The sequence below is a fragment of the Rhineura floridana genome, chromosome 1, assembly GCF_030035675.1.
Source record: "Rhineura floridana isolate rRhiFlo1 chromosome 1, rRhiFlo1.hap2, whole genome shotgun sequence".
Lineage (NCBI taxonomy): Eukaryota > Metazoa > Chordata > Lepidosauria > Squamata > Rhineuridae > Rhineura > Rhineura floridana.
In genome coordinates this window covers 254472958-254493528 of record NC_084480.1, presented here as the reverse complement: position 1 = coordinate 254493528, position 20571 = coordinate 254472958, and the positions used below count along the sequence as shown (strand labels likewise).

The following is a 20571-nucleotide window of genomic DNA, read 5'->3' as shown; positions in this document are numbered from 1 at the left end:
TGAGATGTTTTTAGTGTTTTGTCCTTTGTTTGCTGCCCTGGGCTCCTTCTGGGAGGAAGGGAGGGATATAAGTTTAATAAATACTAATAATACTAACACTAACCTGCTTCAAAGGGTGATTGTGATTATAAAATGGGGGTGAGAACTATGTATGCCATCTTGATCTCATTGGAGGACCAACAGAACACAATCGTATGTATGTATGTATATATGTGTTTGTCCATGCTTTATGGAGCTATGACAGTTTTAAATAAATGAGAATCTTTCATATTATAGGACAGAGAAAGAAAGCTGTTCAAGTGTTTGACAGCAGAGTCCACATGAGAAGTATGGTAAGAACAGGAGCGTATATAATTCCCAGATCAAATGGCTCCCTTAATTGCAACAACGAGCCAGTGTCCTCATCACGCTTTACCAGGGAATCAGAGCTTCAGGGGAAGCAACAGTTCCTGCCGGTGAATAGCGGGTTTGTAGAAACAAGAGCTCCATGAAATTCAGCCAGCGAGTGATCGCTAACTGCAGCTCTTTCCCCACCTGCTTTCTGTTCTGTTTTGCTCTCCTCCCACTCCGCTTTAAGACTACGCTTTGGCAGCGGAGATAAACAGAAGTGGATTCGAGGGAAACGCTGAGCAGAAGTTGCGTGTAAACACAGCGCCCACCATGTGGCAAAGCCAGTATGTGACTGCCCAGCATTTGGCCGGCTTCCGCCATTACAAGGTAATGCTGGTTTCGGGGTAAAAAGGACACGTGTTCTCACCTTCGCCTGTCCCTGCTCCTTGGGAAGAGGCTGCTCTGCGCTCCAGCAAAAGTAGGCAGTTCGCTCTGCCGCTTCTGGATAGACTTCCCCCCTGCGCCCTCCCCATTTTTGGCACGGAAGGAAGATAGACCCATTGGATACTAGAAGCTCGTTCCTGTCAATTCTTTCTTTTTAAGCCATTTGTGCTGCTGAGCTTAGGAAAGTCGGGGAAGCGTTTGTGAGACTGTAACTGGAAATCTGGCATTGGTAGTTCTGAACATCCAACGAACGTGAAAGGATTTGGGGCACTTTGCCCGCTTCTTACATATGAACGAGCCCTCTACTTCTTCAATAACGGTTTTGTAGGCGGTTTTTTCCTAATAGACCACAGCGCTAACCATGTCTCCTCAGATGTCACGGCAAAAGATTGCATGCATCCTCATAAAGTCGCTCATAGTACCTGTTTTGTTTTCAGTTTCATAACGTTATTGTTAAGATGTACCTTTGAAGAGTTAATATGTTGCTAACGTGCACCCCCACATCTCCATGTGCTTAGAATGTGCATGGGTGCAAGGTTCAGTTTTCCTTGGAAGGAGGTCACTGAGACTAATGATGTTTTCTAATATTTGAATTTGTTTGCAAAAATATGGGTTGAGCATAGGTGGAGGTACAGCTGTAACAAGTCAACAATCAATCAAATCCACTCTCCCACATCTGATCTCCAGAAAGAGGCAAGGAGCACAGTAAAATAAAATACTGTTACCTTATGAAACCCAAACTTGTTTCTCTCTACCCCAAAGAATCATGGGAACTGCAGTTTGTTAAGGGTGCTGAGAGGCTAATAAAGACCCCTATTGCTCTTGCATATCTACAATTCCCAGAGTGGTTTAACAGTCAATCCCTCTTCCCAGGGAACTCTGGGAATTGTAGGTCAGAGAGGGAAATAGGGGTTGGTTAACAATTCTCAGCACCCTTAACAAGCTACAGTTCCCAGGATTCTTTTGGGGAAGACATGACTGTTAAATATGGCGTGATACTGCCTTACAGATGGGGCCTTAATTCCAAATCCTGCTATGAAATTGCAGTCTATTGTTCTCCACTCACAGCTAGATTGATCCCTCCCCCTGGCTAGAGGGAGAAGTCAAGATGACTGAACTTTTCATACTAATCTCTTAGCTTTCTCTTACCATTTATCAACATCAGCGGTGGGGAACATCTGACCCCTGTGCCAAATTCAGCCTGGCAGAGGTTTTAATTTGGCTGGTAAGGCTTTTAACTGTCCCACACCTAACACAATATGTGATGTCAGGTAAGAAGGGCTGCAAAGGAACAATCAGGAGCGCTAAAGCATGCTCCAGATTATTCCTTGGCAAACAAGACTTTGTCCAAATGAGAATAAAATGTTGGCAAAGAAATGCAAGCAGACAGTAAGAAGTGCTTTAAAAATTGAGGAGCATATTGCTAAAAACATAAAGACCAACAAGAAAAAATCCTTTAAATGCATTAAAAGCAGGAGACCTAGGAAGGTGGTTAGACCTTAGACAACAAGGAAGTCAAAGGTGTGCTGAAGGAGGATAAGGAGACTGCAAAGCAGCTAAATGAATTGTTTGCATCTGCCTTCACAGTGGAAGATTTAGGTCAGATCCCAGTGCCTGAACTAAGTTTTGCAAGAAGGGAGTCTGAGGAACTGAGGCAGATAGTGGTGATGAGAGATGAAGTTCTAGACCTATTATACAAAATAAAAACTGACAAATCACCAGGTCCAGATGGCATCCACCTGAGAGTTCTCAAAGAACTCAAATGTGAAACTGCTGATCTTCTAACAAAAATATGTTAACTTGTCCCTCAGATCTGCCTCCATGCCTGAGGACCAGAAAGGGGCCAATGTAACACCAATATTTAAAAAGGGATACGGGGGGATCCTGGAAATTACAGATAAAATAACCAAGCATATAAAAGAACAAACCTTGTTGAAGCAGAACCAGCATGGCTTCTGCAAGGATTATTAAGTCCTGTTTCACTGACCTATTGGAGTTCTTTGAGAGTGTCAACAAGCATATTGATAAAGGTGGTCCAATGGTCATAGTGTACTTGGACTTTCAAAAAGCTTTCAGCAAGGTACCTCATCAAGAACTCCTGAGTAAGCTCTAAGCAGTCATGGAATAAGGTCCTCTTGTGGATCAGGAATTTGTTAAATAGCAGGAAGCAGACAGTAGGAATAAATGGATGGTTCTCCCTATGGAGGGATGAAGAATGAGGAGCCCTCCAAGAGTCAATATTGGGACATGTACTTTTGAATTTTTTCATAAATTATCTAGAGTTAGGGGTTAGTAGTGAGCTGGCCAAGTTTGCTGGTTACACAAAATAGTTCAGTGTTATTAAAACAAAAAGGGATTACAAAGAGTTTCAAAAGGACCTCTCCAAACTGAGTGGGTGGAAAATTACAAATGCAATTCAGTGTGAACAAGTGTAAAGTTATGCATATTTGAGCAAAAAATCTTACTTTCACATATACTCTCAGGGGATCTGAACTGGCAGTGATTGGCCAGGAATGAGACCTTGGGGTTGTAGTGGATAGCTTGATGAAGATGCCATCCCAGTGTGCGGCAGCTGTGAAAAAGGCAAATCCTGTGCAAGGGATCTTTAGGAAAGGTAGTGAAAATAAAACTGCCGCTATCATAACGCTGTTGTACAAGTCTATGGTGTGGACGCATTTGAAACACTGTATGCAGTTCTGGTTGCCTTGCCACAAAAAAGGGTATTGTAGAGTTGGAAAAGTTTCAGAAAAGGGCAAGCAAAATATCAAGGGGATGGAGTGACTCCCCTATGAGGAAAAGTTGCAGCATTTGGTGTTTGTTTGTTTTTTAGTTTAGAGAATAGCAAGTAAGAGGGGATAGAAATGTATAAAATTATGCATGGTATGGAGAAAATGGATAAAGGTATTCTCCTTTCTCATAACACTAGAACTTTTGGACATCCAATGAAACTGAATGTTGGAAGATTAAAGACAGCACATAGTTAAACTATGGAATTCACTCCCACAAGAGGCAGTGATGGCCACAAACTTGGATGGCTTTAAAAGAGGATTAGACAAATTCATGGCAGACAATGCTATTAATGGCTGCTAGCCATGATGGCTATGTTCTGCCTACATAGTCAGAGGTAGCATGCTTCCGATTACCAGTTGCTGGAAATGGCAGGAGGGGAAAGTGCTCTTGCACTTAGGTCCTGCTTGTGGGCTTCCCATGGTTGACCACTGTGAGAACAGTATGCTGGACTAGAGAGGCCACTGGCCTGATCCAGCAGGCTCTGAGGTGGCTCTTAACATTTCCTTAACAAAATACATGTCTGACAAGAACTTTACCTGGACTATTAAAGAAAATACCTTCTGTTGCTTCTTGTCCTGTCCTGTCCAAACTCCCAATCCTGCAACAATATAATATTAAGAGTAATGCCTTTCTAAGAACATATTGGGCACATTATTGATTATTGATTTAAAACCATTTTATACTGTTGCTGTTTACAGTAGTGATGGGCTCCGTTTCTGCAATAATTGGATTTGCTATCAGATTTATTATTATTTCTGATATTCTTTATCTTTGTGGAGAGGATTTTGAAGTAGCAACTCTCCATGCCTCGTTTCCGATTCATTCTTCTTTTTTTCCAATTTTAAAAAAACTCGCTTTGAAATCATCGATAGTATGAGTGATACTTTTATTGATCTACTTTCTATGTGAGCTCTTCAAATGTATATTCCCTTTCACTGATCTCAATTAAATGTTGATTGTAACTGACAGACAGAAAGCAGCAGGGGGGAAGACACTGACTTGATTATCTGCCTTAAACTGTCTGCTCTGTAGTGCACAAAAAGGAATGTAAACAGGTAATCATTACAAAGTTCAGAATAAAGATTGATACCAGTGGAGATTCGTGAATAAATAGTTATTATAATATCAATAATTCTCTGCAAAACAAAACAAAAATCAGAGGAGATCAGAAAAATGAAAAGATATCTGAGAAAAAAGGAACTGGTTTGTTAACAAGCACCAGGGGACCACACTTAAAAACAAAAAGTAAAAAAGGAGAGGATTCCATCCCTTGTTTACAGCAACTAAAATACAACTTAATTGAAAACAATTTTTGACAATAACAAAGAACTGATTGATAATTGAATATGTTGTGCTTTTGAACTCCTTGCTTGGTTTTTAGCACAGTCCTAATACATACACACCAGATGTTGATGGCTGGATGGGTTAGGATGGTATGTTGGTGCCTGTTCACCACCTAAGAGGAACATTGCCAGCAGTTCACAAAGGCCCCAGCTGCCCCCAGGCAGGAAGAAAGCTGCCACAGATAGTAAACCCTGAAATGGAGTGTTGTGCAGATGAGTGCCTATGGCTTTGGATCACTGGATCTAAAGCCCCTTACAACACATACAGGGTCCAATCCTTGGGCTCCCTAGCTAGGCCAGCCTGGAACTGGCATAGCCAAAAAAAAACCAACCCACCACACCTTCTACTCTCAGCAGAAATAGAGGGCAAGGCTTGGGATACAATGGTAAATCTGCTGTTTTCCTCCTCCAAGACCCCATTTAGCAACTGCTCTGCTTGTGCGTTAGATGGATGGTTTTATGACCGTGAAGCATCATGACATTATTTAAGATTTATTGAGAACTACCTAGATTCTCATCATAGTAAATGGCATGGTAACAAACTTTGTGAAATAAAACATTGGTTAGCTAAAGCCTGGGAAATTGTGGTGATGCCAAATAGCAGCTATATATAGCTGAGAGGGTATGGAAAAGTTGGAAACTTTTCAGGATGCTTTTATGGATTATCCGTGTTGGATTTATGAAGGAAAATATATAACATGGATTAAAATGTATATAAATTATTTACTTGGACTTGTGGATGCTTTTTGACAGAGTATTTGTATTTTGTTTTTATTGTATTATTGGTCTTGTTATATTCACTGTACTGTAGTTTTATTCTACCATTAGAAAGCAGTAGAATATTAGAGTATTGTATGTTTTATTTTTTTAATACACACTTTTTAAAAGATCACTTGTTACTGAGCTGGGACCAGTAGTATAGTTTTGCCAGGTTGTGCCAGATTGACATCCCTTACTATTCTGGAGGAGGGGTGGGTCCCTGTCAGGTCACTGTGTATCCAGTGCTACAGCCCATCGACATGAATCCCCTTTCATGCTGATTGGCTCCTACCAACAACTGTGTCTGTGGGGGAGAGTATGATGACAGCGAGAGAGAGGGAGGTTTACAGAGGAAAAGGGTGGACAACCAAGTAATCATTTTATTTAATTCTTTAGAGTGGGGCAGAGGTTCCCAAACTGCTCAGGCTGCCTACCAGCCAGAGGAAGGTACCTTCTTTGCCCCTTGGCTGGGGCTTACTTTAAAAAAAAAAGTTGGGAAGGAAGGAGCAGTAGGGAGAGACACTACCATTGTCTGCTTGCCTGCCCACCAGCAGACTGCGCCTCCTTCATCCTGTTCTGGGGCTAACTGGAGAGAGGAGCAGCAGGGATATTTCTGCAAGCTCAAGCTGCCGCTGCCCAAGAACCAAGAGGAGGCGCTTCCTTAGAAGGTTGGGGAAGGAAGGAAATAGCAGCAGGGGAATCCCCGTATGCTGGGCCTTGCTTTTTTTTAAATAAAAAAAAAAGTTGCAGAGGAAAGGATGAAACAGTGGGGATATCCCTGCATGCTCAAGCTGCTGTTGTCTGCCAACGAGATGGAGCCAGTGGCAGGTGCTTCCTTGCCCCAGGGAGGAGTTTTTCTGAAGGGGGGGTTGCTTAAGGTGTGAGTGAGTGAGTGAGTGAGTGAGAGGTGTATGTATGATTTGTGCGAAAGAAAGGGAAATATATTTGTGGTGTGTGTGTGATGGAGAGAGGACAGATCTATATGTTGTCTGTGTGTATGGGAGAGAAAATGAGGTATTCATATGTGGTTGAAAAGATGCACTTGGACAGAAATAGAGAGATCTAAGTGTAGTGTGTGTATGAGAAAGAAAGAGGGGAAGGTATGTATGCATGTGTGATGGGTGTGAGAGAGGGAGAGATGCACCTGGAGAGAGAGTGCAAGAGAGATATGTATGATTGTGTATATGTGAAATGTGTGTGAGTAAGAGGGACGGGAAAGCATGTATATCTGTGGTCTGTATGTGTATGGTGAGTGTATATGTGTGCTCTGTTTGTGCGTAAGAGAGTGTGCAGTGATCACCTTGTATATTTTCCCTGGCAACAGTGAATGCTCCCTGTATTAGCCAGCAACAGCATCATTGCATTTGGGGGGGGGGGTGGAGAAAATAGCAGGACATAAACTTCCCAGGGTAAGCATGAGGTGGTGGCAGCAAGTGCATCAATGGCTCTAGTCTCTCTAATTTTGTGCTGTGTCATGACCCCATGGCAGACATTGTGTACTATGCCACACACACCATGATCACCTGTTTTTGACTGGTGACCTTAATTCTTTATAACTTAAATGTAATAAACATGATCTATAAAATGTTAAATATTTTGAATTTTATTATATATTTTTATTTGTTATTATCAATTTTTTATTATTACAAATTCAGTATAGAAGGGAGAGAAGCATGTCTATGAGAGGGTGTGGCATGACTCATGAAGGGACCCTGCACTTCTAAATTTGCCACTGTACTACGGATTGGGACAGGTTTCACTGTGAAAGTGGCATTCAAATAACTCATCACATCAGCACAAGGATAACCACTAGCACAATGGGACTTTTCCCTTCTCCTTCCCTCGCACACACCCTGCACCTTTCCCAAATCTGCTCTGGAGGGTTGGGGGAACCCCTAAAACAGATTTAGGGGGCACATGGAGAAGAAGAGGGGATGTCCTGTTGCACTAACAGTAATCCTTGTGCTGATGGGAGTCTGTCTTAGCTCTACGTTGGATACAGCCCTGAGACCCTGGGGTACTGCTGCCTATCAGCATAGAGACAGATGAACCATTGGCCTTATGTGGTGTAATATAGCTTCTCAAAATGCTACCATTCAGGAATGATGAGATGGAATTTAATTTGGCATTTAGCATGATTTGAACTGGAAATGGGTATTGGCATTTTCCTATCTTGTTTTTTTATGTTTGTGCAGATCACCTTAAAGTGCATTTGAGCCACAAGGAGCCTGGAGACATCTGTTTAAGAATTACTGAAATACTGAATGATGTAATGGAGAGACACAATCTATGTGGACAAAAATAATTATAGGCAAGGATTTTAGAAAGTGTTCTTTTGAGGTATTGCTCAAACTTGAAGCATGGGTCTTGTCGTGGATGGGCTCTATCCATCATATTAGAGAGGGAGGGAAACAACATACAGTAATTATAGGGATAAGGAAAATAATTTCAAGCTGGGGAACTGAACCATGGAGGAAAGACTTAGGTGCACAGAGCTGCCGGTAGCATATGTTACATGGTCTTAGATTGGAGGAAGAGGCTGGGAGTGGTGTATTAAGGGCAGCCAGTTGAGGACACACCAGGTGCTCCTGCCTGGAAATCTATTTATGTATGTGCCAGGCACACCACCAGAAGACATGCTAGTACACATTCTGAGTGCAGGTGTAATGAGGCATAGATAGAGGAAAGCATTATTCCAAACCTGATCTTGTCTCTCACTTGTAGGCTTTATCTTACAATGTAAGGCTTTCAAGTCTTGTCTGTCACGTTTGCATTTCTGAAACGTGTAGGTCTGTGATCTTAACAATGTCATTTTGTATGTTCCAAAGAATAAATGTAAAATAAAAGTTAATATGAGCACTACATTCCAACAATAAAAGTTAATATGAAGTTAAGCAAATTTGCTGAAGTGCTCGTCCCAGCCTCTTCTTAAAACCTCATGAATTTTAGAAGCCCATCTTTCTGTAGATTCAGACAGGCAGCAAAATAACATTTCCCAGGCCTCTGGATATAGCACCCTTATATTGCTGGTGAGCTGCATTACACCTGATGAGCCCTAGACATGATTTGGATTAAACCTGTTTAAATTTTATTTAAAATAGAAAGAGTTACTTAAAATACAGATATGATGAATGGAACAATCAATCGGGCTTTCAGTCGGGCTTCAGGCCTGGACATGGGACTGAAACAGCCTTGGTCGCCTTGGTATATGATATGAGGAGGGCGTGGGATAGGGGCGAATGCACCTTCCTTGTCCTCCTTGATCTCTCAGCGGCTTTCGATACCGTTGACCACGTTATCCTCCTGGACCGCCTGAAGAGGTTAGGCATGGGGGGCACTGTATTGCAGTGGTTCCATTCCTTCCTCTCTGGTAGGTACCAAAGAGTGGCATCGGAGGATGAGGTTTCGGATCCTTGGCCTCTCACTTATGGGGTGCCACAGGGTTCCATCCTCTCCCCGATGCTGTTCAACATCTATATAAAGCCGCTGGGGGCAATCATCAGGAGATTTGGACTGCAATGTCATCAGTATGCGGATGACACGCAGCTCTATCTCTCATTTAAATCTTCACCGAGGTTGGCTGTAGAAACCCTGTCCAAGTGCCTGGAGTCAGTGAGTGGCTGGATGGGAAGGAATAAGCTGAAGCTGAACCCTGACAAAACCGAGGTACTGTTTGTGGGAGACAAGGAAAGGCTGGGGGATGTGGACCTGGTGCTCAATGGGGTACGTTTGCCCCTGAAAGACCAGGTCCGCAGCCTGGGGGTCATTCTTGACTCCCAGCTGACCATGGAGGCTCAAGTCTCGGCTGTGAGCCGGGCGGCACTGTATCAACTCCATCTGATACGGAGGCTGCGCCCCTACCTTCCCAACCATCTGCTCCCACCGGTAGTACATGCCCTGGTCACCTCTCGCCTAGACTACTGTAATGCGCTCTACATGGGGTTACCCTTGAAAACGGTCCGGAAGCTGCAACTGGTACAGAATACGGTGGCTCGTCTGATTAAAGGCAGCTGCCGGCAAGATCACATCACTCCAGTGCTGAAGGAGTTGCACTGGCTACCGGTTGTTTACCGGGCCCAATTCAAGGTGTTGGTTTTGACCTTTAAAACCCTATACGGTTTTAGCCCAGTCTATCTGAAGGAGCGCCTCCAGCATCGTCAGGGATGCCGCTCAACAAGATCAGCCTCAGAAGACCTTCTCTCGATCCCACCGGTTAAAACAGCTAGACTGGTGAGGACTAGAGAGAGGGCTTTTTCAATAGTGGCCCCCACCCTGTGGAACTCTCTCCCAAATGATCTCCGCCATGCCCCTTCTATGATAAGCTTCCGCCGGGCCCTGAAGACCTGGCTCTTCAGGCAGGCTTTTGGGGTGGGTTAGGTTTCTTACTGTTATGGTTTTAAATTTTAATGTTTTAATGTATTGTTTTATCTTGTACGTCGCCCAGAGTGGCTGGACAACCAGCCAGATGGGCGACTAATAAATTAAATAAATAATAATAATAATAATAAATAATAACAAAACTTTTAATAAACAAATATTCAGTGCTTAAGCAAAGCCCTACCAGAACTCAAATAGCCTCATTTTCCTAATTATTTATCTAGCTAATAAAGTCACTCCTCCATAGGTGTGACAGAAAAAAGAGAAATTGAGTGTTCCAAGCTTGGCAAGGGTGGGGGCATGGTATTTCCTTGCAGTGGTGCTCCCACTTTCCATCAGCGTTTGCTTCACACTGTTCCAAGGGCTATTCAGTTGGGGAGCAACCTCTTCACAGTGTGCTATATTCAACTCCCATAGAGGTTATCGCTAAAATAAATCCTGCTGAACTTAATATATTTAAGTCCTATGACTAACTTTATCTGCATTGGGGCCAATAGGTGCAACCTTGCACTATTAAGATCAATGGAATTTTACAATTGCTGGGATAAGGATTTTGCCTGAATTCTGTTTTCAGCTTTTTGGTTGCACAGTCCCCCTCCCCCTGGTCCCCTGGACTGCAACTGACAATTCTACAAATTTTTGTGATCCTCTGGGATCAACATATTAACAACTTTTCATTTGTAGCTTATTCAGAGCTTTATTAAATTAAGACAAGCCTATACACATTTATTTGAGAGTAAGTCTCATTAAACGCTATGGTTCTCAAACTATAATCCATGAACCACCAGTGGTCCGTGAGCTTCATTCAGGTGGTCTCTGTAAAAATACAATTAAAAATCATACACTATCTAGCACGGTACATTACAATTGCTGCAACAGGCATTAATATCTTTAAGTGACCACCAAGACCCTCAGCAATTTACAAGTGGTCCGGGGGGGGGGGGAATTTGGGGAACTGCTGGTCTATGGGACTTACTTCTGACTAGACATGCATAAGATTGTCCTATAATAATCCTCTATCTCCTTTGAAACAATCTATTTTCAGAACAAATAAGTCAGGCAGAGTTTATCCATTCATGTACCAGGTGTGAAGTAGCAAAGAAACATGTGAAAGCTTCCTGTGTTGCAAAGACAGTGGTTAGGTACAGAAGAAGTAGTGTTTCTGCACATTTTGTACTGGGTATTATTTAAAAAGTAATTAAACAATTCTCACCACTCCTTTCCAAAAACTCAGGGTAGCTTACAATGAAATCTAATGTTATCTGCTAGACACAATGAGATATTTGGCTACTTAATAGCAATTTCAGTGTACATATCGTGATATCTGTATATAATAGTTGATGTCTAATGGATGTTTGGTTCTACTAAGAAATGTGAAATTAGATTTGGCTGAAAATAAAAATGAGAAATCATCACTTTTTGGTTTTATTTTCAAAAGCTACCTCAGTAGCAAAAAGCCACAGCAATGAGGGGGGGAAACGAGTTTGGTTTCTTTAGGGCAATCAAGTAGCATATTTCTCTTCAAAAACGGATAATGAAGAAGATTTTTTTATCTGCTGTGGTGCCTAAGATCACTGTATACCTGCATTATTTATAGTTATGTCCTTGAAGTAAATAACTCATTTTTATTTGTGGTTTAAGCATCATTTCATGCATAATTAACAGCTAAAATACTTACGCCAACTATAGAGCATTGATTTTCCTTATGTCCTTTGGGCCAGGCTATCTCTTACGATGTGTTTTTAAACATAATTTTCTGTATAAAACCTCCTAGCTTCAAGAGAGATTCAGCAAATGGATTAATAGCCAGAACTGTACTGCAAAATTCTTCATTCACACCAAGACATTCTTCTTGTTGTTCCAAATTAACTTACATTAGGCCTGAAGTTGAGGAATATTATTATTATTATTTTTAAATCCTCAAACTGTTAGATGCTGTCTGCCTATAGCCCTGCTGGATCACAGCAAACACCCATCTAGTCAAGTGTTTTGCTTCCCACAGTGACCAAACAGATGCCTCTGAGAAGTCCACAAGCAGCGTAAATCTGGAGACTCCACACAGCTACTATATATATGCAGATATTATCTAACAAGACAGAAACCATACATTCACACAAAAGATAAAAAGAGGATTTGTGTTTGCTGAATTGAATGCTTGTATATTTTGTACTTGCAACTTTACCTGAAACTTGCTTTTCCAGTCCCAATAATAAGCCAGGATTCGCTATGCCAGCTCACTGTTGTTTTTGTGTATTGGCAAGCTTGGCAGGTTTTTGGACTTTTGGACCCTCTACTATCTTTTGGGGGGAGGTGAGAAGGAAAAAGTCATATTCCACCACACTAGTTTATCTTTAATTTAGCAGTAGTTAGCCTGATCTGAGTCTTTTGGGCTTTCCTAGCCTAGTTGCTAGGCCCTGGCACAGCAGAAGTACCAAACAGGACTTTCAGTTGATGGCAGGCAGCAATGCAGCATGGACCTGCTCTGTAATGAGTACTTTGAGAGGGCAAGGTGTGATAGATCCTTTAATGGACATTCCATTTGAACTCATTGGTCCTTAGTTAAAAACAATGAGATGTTGGAATGTTGAAATGTAACTTTTGATTGGTTATACGTTATAGGGTTCTGACTGAAGAGAATAAAAAGGCAGGAACAATACTGGAAGGGGGAGACCATTGAGGAGTTTGAAGGGGGATTGAGCTGGGAGCTGAAGAAGCAGTAGCAGCCACCAAGTAAAAAAGCTGAAGTCAGAGCCAGGCTAAAAGCTGAAAGGCCCTAGTGACAGCGGGTGGTGTCTCTCCAAAGAAGAAGTAGGGATTCCAAGGTTGAAAGCACAGAAGACTGCAGCGAACACAATCCTCAGGAAAGGACTCCAGCAGAAGTCCTCCTCTAGAAGAGCTTAAGCCAGATAGTCAGCTGTTGTCAGTTGTCCAAGAAGCAGTGAGTCTCTGACAAGAGGGAAGAGCTTGCGAGTGACCTTGGGAGGAGAAGATGAGACCAACTGGCAATTGGTTCAGAATAAGACAGAGAACTAGGGCAAGGAGAATAGATGCCTCTTTAAAATAACTAACATTTTAAAACAAATATCAAGTAAAGTATTGTTTAATACCTAACCTGCAAACAAACTGATAAGCTGATATTATAATGAGTTTTAATCAATAATCCTATATTTGACTTTTAAATAAGTCCGGTGTGTTCACCTTGTAGCCTAAATCCAGCTACTGTGTCATACGAGGTGCATTAAGCAATATACAGAATTAAGTTATGCTAGCGTATATTAAAGGAACAAGAAAAGCAGATATCTTCAGTATGTAAGAGGCGGAGATCCTATCTGAGATAATGTAAACAAGGTATCTTACACCAAGATATGATAAAAACAAATGGTACCAAGATGTCACAACCTGCTTATATTCTCTACCATGGGTTTTCTGGTTTTCCTTGGCACTGAAGACCCAAAGTTTCCGTGTTCCCTGATCTGTAAAAATAAATGTTTTCTAGAATGTCTTAATGTTTAATTACTTAGTAATAGATTGCTTATGTGTTTTGACTTACTTATGTGACTTGACATGGACTACATCTGGGCTCAGCTGCTTGAATTATGTGCTCTGCACGCACTTCTGACCAGTTTGGATTGTGTTTAGTTGATCTGTGGTGGTCTGAAATCTATAGATGACATCGTTGATCTTAGGAAATAGATGTATGCCTTAGAGCAGGAGTGGATAACCTCTGATCTGTTGGCCTAGTTAGACCTGTCTTAGGTCCCAATTTGGCCTGTGATTCCATTTTATCAAAACCACAGTCACCTGCCCCACATCTGACATCATATGCAACTGCCAGCAAGCAATTGGGAGTCATAAAGTGTGCTCCTAATTGTTCCTTGACAAGGGAGGCTTACTGGTCAGTGGTGACAGCAAGCTTACTGGAATCGGCTGTGCCTCAGTGTTCCCCACCAGAACTGTTGAAAGCAGATCTGAGAACAACGTTTAAGAGGATATTGTAAAAATTCTGCCTGGTGGCATCACTAGTGTTCCATCCTATGTGACTTGCTCTGTCAGGAACAAGTCCTAGAATTTCTTGTAAATTCTCTTTATCTTATAAAGGAGGAGTTGGGCCAACAGCACACTGTTTAGAATATTGCTTGTTAGGTTCTAACAAGATCTAAATCTTACAAGACAACCCAGATAGGACAGAATGAATTAAGTTTGCACAAACATCCTTAAACACAATCTATAATTTAGTGTTAAGTAGTAGGCTGAGTCCCGCTAGACATCCAGGCCTAGGTACAATGACTTACCCTACCCCCATGCTTGTGTCTTTATTGTGACATGTGTCAGCTAATGTTAACACTTTCCACTAGGATGAAACCATAAAGAGTTGCATCTGAACTGCCTCAAAGTGATGTCATTCTTTACCTTTCAATTTTGCATCTGTGTCTTAGAGTAGGATGTGGAACCTGTGGCTGGGACTCCAGCTCCCTTCAGTTCCAGCTGCCCTGGTCAGAGATTATGGGAGTTGTAGTTCAATATGCAAGTGGATGTCATCATGTGCTGTGTTATAAGCATGTCCTGTGGTTACACAAGTATGAGTAGCATGCAGTAGCACATTGTTTTGAGATTAGCATTTATTAACTTGCTTGCTATATCCAGAGTGGGTGCACAGCCTCATTGCGAACTATTTGTCATGCTTTTGAAATTAGTCATAAATTATATTTATTATATTATTCATCTTGGTTTATGTATATGGTTTATGGTTTATCTTTGCACCAAGAGGATTCAAACTGTTAAATAAAGACTGAACCTCCTTCTTCCAGGGGAGTACAACTCCGTCCAGAACAGGCTGTCTCCCTGCCTCCTGGACATGGGAACTCTGGACACATAACACCTCTGTCTTTTCAGGATTCAGCCTCAGTTTATTGGCCCACATCCAGTCCATGCCTTTGCTTTAAGCACAACAACAGGGAACTTAGATCACATCCACGCTATACATTTAAAGCACATGGCTTCCTCCAAAGAATCCTGGGAACTGTAGTTTGTTAAAGGTGAAGGGAATTGTAGCTCTGTCAGGGTAACTCCACGTTCCAGGCTTCTTGGGGGGGAAGCCATGTGCTTTATGTATGGTGTAGATGTGACCTTAATTAGCATGGCTCACATTAACCCAGGAACTTGCTACCTGTATCTTTTGCTACAAACTGACATTCATGTCCAGCCCAGATCTTTTTCGATTCAGGTCAATGCTCACTGATAAGTTTTTCTTATGCCTGCTGATTGGGTTACTATATATTACATTGCATTTTCAGCATTTGGGAAGCACTCCAGAGGCTGCTCTACACTATTCTTTTTTAGGCACCCTACCCTTATAGATGGATGCAGGAACTAGCACCTCTAACTTTACCTAGACACGTTTTCCTCACCTCTGTTCCCTGTTTCTTTTGTCATTTTCTTTGAGATTAGTCAGGAATCTTCTGTGGAGGGAAGCCTGGCAGTGTCTTTCTAAAACAGAAAGATGTCCCTGGTTTTTTTACCAAATTTGGGTTCACCAGAAACCAGAGAGCCAATGGGGAGAGGAGTGAGTCATCCTGAGATCAAATAACCAGCCACCCCAGTTTGCACCTACCATCTTTGACTTGTAGAAAGAGTAGTTTAATCTATAAGCCCCATTGAAGCCACCAGGCCTCACTGTGGTTACCCATGCACTATTACTGTAAAAACCTCCATAGAGTATAATTGGGTGTTGCCCCCATTTCTGCTAACTTCAGGATACTTAAATATTAGTGTCAACTCTCTAACTTAGAAATAACTAACAGGTTAGAAATACTTGCCTTTCTCTAGTCTTTAACTATCTCAGTTCTCACAATAAAGGGAAAGTTAGTACTTTTCATGTGAACTCCCTTCCTGGTGAATGAAATTAATTAAGTGCCCCCTCTGAGAGAGAAATGTGTCTGATTTTAGCTAATCTTACTGCTGACAGTTCTTCAAGCTGTCTCACAGTCTAGGTTCTGGGCCTGGGAATGGGGGTAGTATTGACACACATACCAATAAACTAGGAATGAAATGAGTATGGAAGGTTTTAGCAACATTGTAGTCCCTAGTACTGAAAAAAGTCTAATGATTAAAGCAACAAAGCATATTCACAGGCAAAAGATCTAGGTACATTTTCTGGCGACTGGGAAACAGGACTCCAAAGAGAGAGAAAAAATTCTAGGGCTCAGGTATCTAGTTCTTATAAGTGTAGGACTGACCTTCGGCCTAGCCCTAAAATTTGTCACCTACGTCAGCTGAGTTTGAACAATCATGAACTGGACCAGCTAAATTTGAGGTCCCATTATTGCCTACTTCCAGAGCTTGGAAAAGTTACTTTTTTAAACTACAACTCCCATCAGCCCCAGCCAGCATGGCCACTGGATTGGGCTGATGGGAGTTGTAGTTCAAAAAAGTAACTTTTCCAAGCTCTGCCTACTTCCTCTCACGCATTTCCCTGTTTTTGTGTGGTGGTCTTGCTTATGTCCAGGTGAGATCATCAGATCCTACTTCCTTGTCCTTGTGGTTCCTCTCTCACATCAATGACTGTCCACTTCTTTGTGGTCAGTATATTTTCTGCTGACCCCCTAAATATCCTGACCCCAAAGCTGCTTAGAGCTTTACTGGTCACTAGTCTGGACTCTAGGGTTTCCAGGTCAGAGGCATCCGAAACCCTGAGATTTCAGGGGCGGGCCTTAGTGATGTCATTAAGCATGATGCGTTAAGCATCAGCCACAGTTTCTTGGATCATACCACTCAAAGAAAAAAAATTCTCCAACTGGAAATTAAGATAGAAATCTTAGCTAAATGAGGGTGTTTCAGGTCTAGCTGATGTGATCATTCCTTCTCACCTGTTTAGGGAGCCTGGATAGGGAACATTTAAACTAACCTACTTGCTTCTGGCAAGAAGGGTTTAAGTGCCCTCAGGCCGGACCAGTCACCAGAAGGCTATTGTAGGAAGAAGGGAGCCTAGTGTTGTGGAGATGTTGGATGGGAGCACTCAGGAATAAAGATGGATGCCCCTGAAGGCTGCCATTCTAAACACACTTCCTAAGGGATGTCGCCCCACAGAACTCAACAGGACTTACTTCTGAGTAGATATGGTTAGGATCATACTGTTGGTAAGGCTTGACTAGGAATCCTTTGCAAAGATATCCATATCCAAGTATGGTTGGCAACCCCCTGCCTGTAATGCCCTGCCCCTACATTGTAACATGGCTGCTCCAAATTTCTTTACAGATTTGACCCTTCACTTCAGAAAGAGGTTTGAGAAATGAGTAATAGTAAGAAGGTTCTCTACCCTTTTCTGTCTCCCCTGTGGGCTGCTATAAACTCACTTTGACAGCCAACCCAATTCCAGTGAATAATAATTGACAGAGAGAAAGCAAACATGGTTTGGTCTACCTTCATAGGCAGCAGCTTGGGAACAACAATTGCAGCCACGCTGCGCAGTATGTGAATTCTCTTTTACCACTATTGGGCAAGAAACAAACTGGCATGCAAACAACAAGGTGCAAGGTCAGCAATTCTCTTCTCAATCACAACCCTGACTTCACTTATTGGCTAAAAACCTGAAAGAGGGGGGATTAGAGCAGCTGACTTCTAACAGAAGTTGCAGGGGGGTGGCTGACATTTTGGTGTATATCTCATGAATCAGACCACCTAGAAACTTATTTTTTTTTTAAAAATGAAAGCTGAGAGTCTACAGATTAAGGTGACTTACCCAGACACCTGGAGAGGACCCCCCCCAAACTGGAGTCTCTGGGCAAATCCTACTGGAAACTCACATAGGCAGCCAATGGATATATTTCGGGATCTCTTTCCACTGTCTCAGAAAATACAGTGGCAGCAATACTCTGCACTAATTGTAGCTTTCAGGTTATTTTTAAAAATTTCAAACTTTTTATTTTTTTTAAAGACAGCACGATTAGCACAACTCTGCTTGGCCCTATTAGCAAAACTGACAGAGAAAAAAGGACTTCATGAGTCATTTTTAAAAGCAGCCCTATGTAGAGTGCATTAAAATAATCCAAACAAGAGGTTACTAGAGCATGGGTCACTGTTATCAGGTTATCTCTATCCAGAATGGCCATTAGTGGACAAAGGCAATCCTGGTCACTGAAGCCAACTGCTCCACAAGCAACAAAAATGGATCTAGGATATCTCCAGACTCCTCACGTGATCTTTCTGTGGGAGTACAACCCCTTCTAGAACATGTTGCCTACCCAATTCCCAAACTCAGGAACCACCCATCCACAGGGCCTCTGTCTTGTAGGAATTCATCCTCAGTTCATTGGCCCTCATCCAGCCCATTACTTCAGACACTGGTCTAGCACTTACACTGCCATACCTGACTCAAATAACAAAGTAGAGCTGACTGTCATTAGCATACTGTTATTAGCATACTGTCATATTAGCTGACTTTCATTAGCATACTGTTAACCTCTCTCTCCAAGTCCACTAATCTGTTACAGTGGTACTAAATTATTATACAGCCACAAGAGTGGTTGTATACTATAGCCAGCATGGATTTTTCACATTCCGCAATATTAAATTGAAAATACACCCCCATTCCATCCTGATGCTTCCCATAAGCTCATTTCAAAACAAAACCTTACAAAACCTATAGTCCTGACCTCAGAAATGCTTGCTCAACAACCCTCTTAATTATCATGGCGATACACAAAACAGTCAGAGAGAATAGAGAGTTCAAAGTCTAAAGAGAGAGAGAAAAAAACCACACCCCTTTTGGACTTTTTTTCTGTCAGAGTTCTCATAATCTGTTGAAATTCATTAAAAATCACCCATGTTCACAGAGGACATGTAATCCTATTACTGACCTTGCCCCATACTCTGACCGTCATCTTCTGCAGTTAAAAAGTTAAAAAAAATGCCTGGCTGATAATGTCAGGCATGCTCAGTAAGAGCCAACTCTCAGTGTTCTAAAAGCCAGACTCACAACTCCTTGGCTTGCCTAATTGGGGCCACACCCACACCAGACTTTGATTTCATGTGAGACAGTCATGGCTTCCCTCAGAGAATCCTGGGAAGTGTAGTTTGTGAAGTGTGAACATAAGAACATAAGAACATAAGAAGAGCCTGCTGGATCAGGCCAGTGGCCCATCTAGTCCAGCATCCTGTTCTCACAGTGGCCAACCAGGTGCCTGGGGGAAGCCCGCAAGCAGAACCCGAGTGCAAGAACACTCTCCCCTCCTGAGGCTTCCGGCAACTGGTTTTCAGAAGCATGCTGCCTCTGACTAGGGTGGCAGAGCACAGCCATCATGGCTAGTAGCCATTGATAGCCCTGTCCTCCACGAATTTGTCTAATCTTCTTTTAAAGCCATCCAAGCTGGTGGCCATTACTGCATCTTGTGGGAGCAAATTCCATAGTTTAACTATGCGCTGAGTAAAGAAGTACTTCCTTTTGTCTGTCCTGAATCTTCCAACATTCAGCTTCTTTGAATGTCCACGAGTTCTAGTATTATGAGAGAGGGAGAAGAACTTTTCTCTATCCACTTTCTCAATGCCATGCATAATTTTATACACTTCTATCATGTCTCCTCTGACCCGCCTTTTCTCTAAACTAAAAAGCCCCAAATGCTGCAACCTTTCCTCGTAAGGGAGTCGCTCCATCCCCTTGATCATTCTGGTTGCCCTCTTCTGAACCTTTTCCAACTCTAGAATATCCTTTTTGAGATGAGGCGACCAGAACTGTACACAGTATTCCAAATGCGGCCGCACCATAGATTTATACAACGGCATTATGATATCGGCTGTTTTATTTTCAATACCTTTCCTAATTATCGCTAGCATGGAATTTGCCTTTTTCACAGCTGCCGCACACTGGGTCGACATTTTCATCGTGCTGTCCACTACAACCCCGAGGTCTCTCTCCTGGTCGGTCACCGCCAGTTCAGACCCCATGAGCGTATATGTGAAATTCAGATTTTTTGCTCCAATATGCATAATTTTACACTTGTTTATATTGAATTGCATTTGCCATTTTTCTGCCCATTCACTCAGTTTGGAGAGGTCTTTTTGGAGCTCTTCGCAATCCCTTTTTGTTTTAACCACCCTGAACAATTTAGTGTCATCAGCAAACTTGGCCACTTCACTGCTCACTCCTAATTCTAGGTCATTAATGAACAAGTTGAAAAGTACAGGTCCCAATACCGATCCTTGAGGGACTCCACTTTCTACAGCCCTCCATTGGGAGAACTGTCCGTTTATTCCTACTCTCTGCTTTCTGCTTCTTAACCAATTTCTTATCCATAAGAGGACCTCTCCTCTTATTCCATGACTGCTAAGCTTCCTCAGAAGCCTTTGGTGAGGTACCTTGTCAAAAGCTTTTTGAAAGTCTAAGTACACTATGTCCACTGGATCACCTCTATCTATATGCTTGTTGACACTCTCAAAGAATTCTAATAAGTTACTGAGACAGGACTTTCCCTTGCAGAAGCCATGCTGGCTCTGCTTCAGCAAGGCTTGTTCTTCTATGTGCTTAGTTAATCTA

The 20571-nt window shown here is 42.2% G+C and overlaps 1 protein-coding gene across 1 annotated transcript in view; it reads left to right on the top strand.

Annotated features, from left to right (window-relative positions):
• Positions 1-20571, top strand: part of LOC133371201 (ethanolaminephosphotransferase 1-like) — a 160598-nt gene that overhangs the window by 65383 nt on the left and 74644 nt on the right. The window contains exon 2 of the mRNA XM_061598376.1: positions 277-717. Coding sequence (XP_061454360.1) covers positions 661-717 — 57 coding nt within the window. The 5' untranslated portion in view covers positions 277-660. The remainder of the gene's footprint in view (positions 1-276; positions 718-20571) is intronic.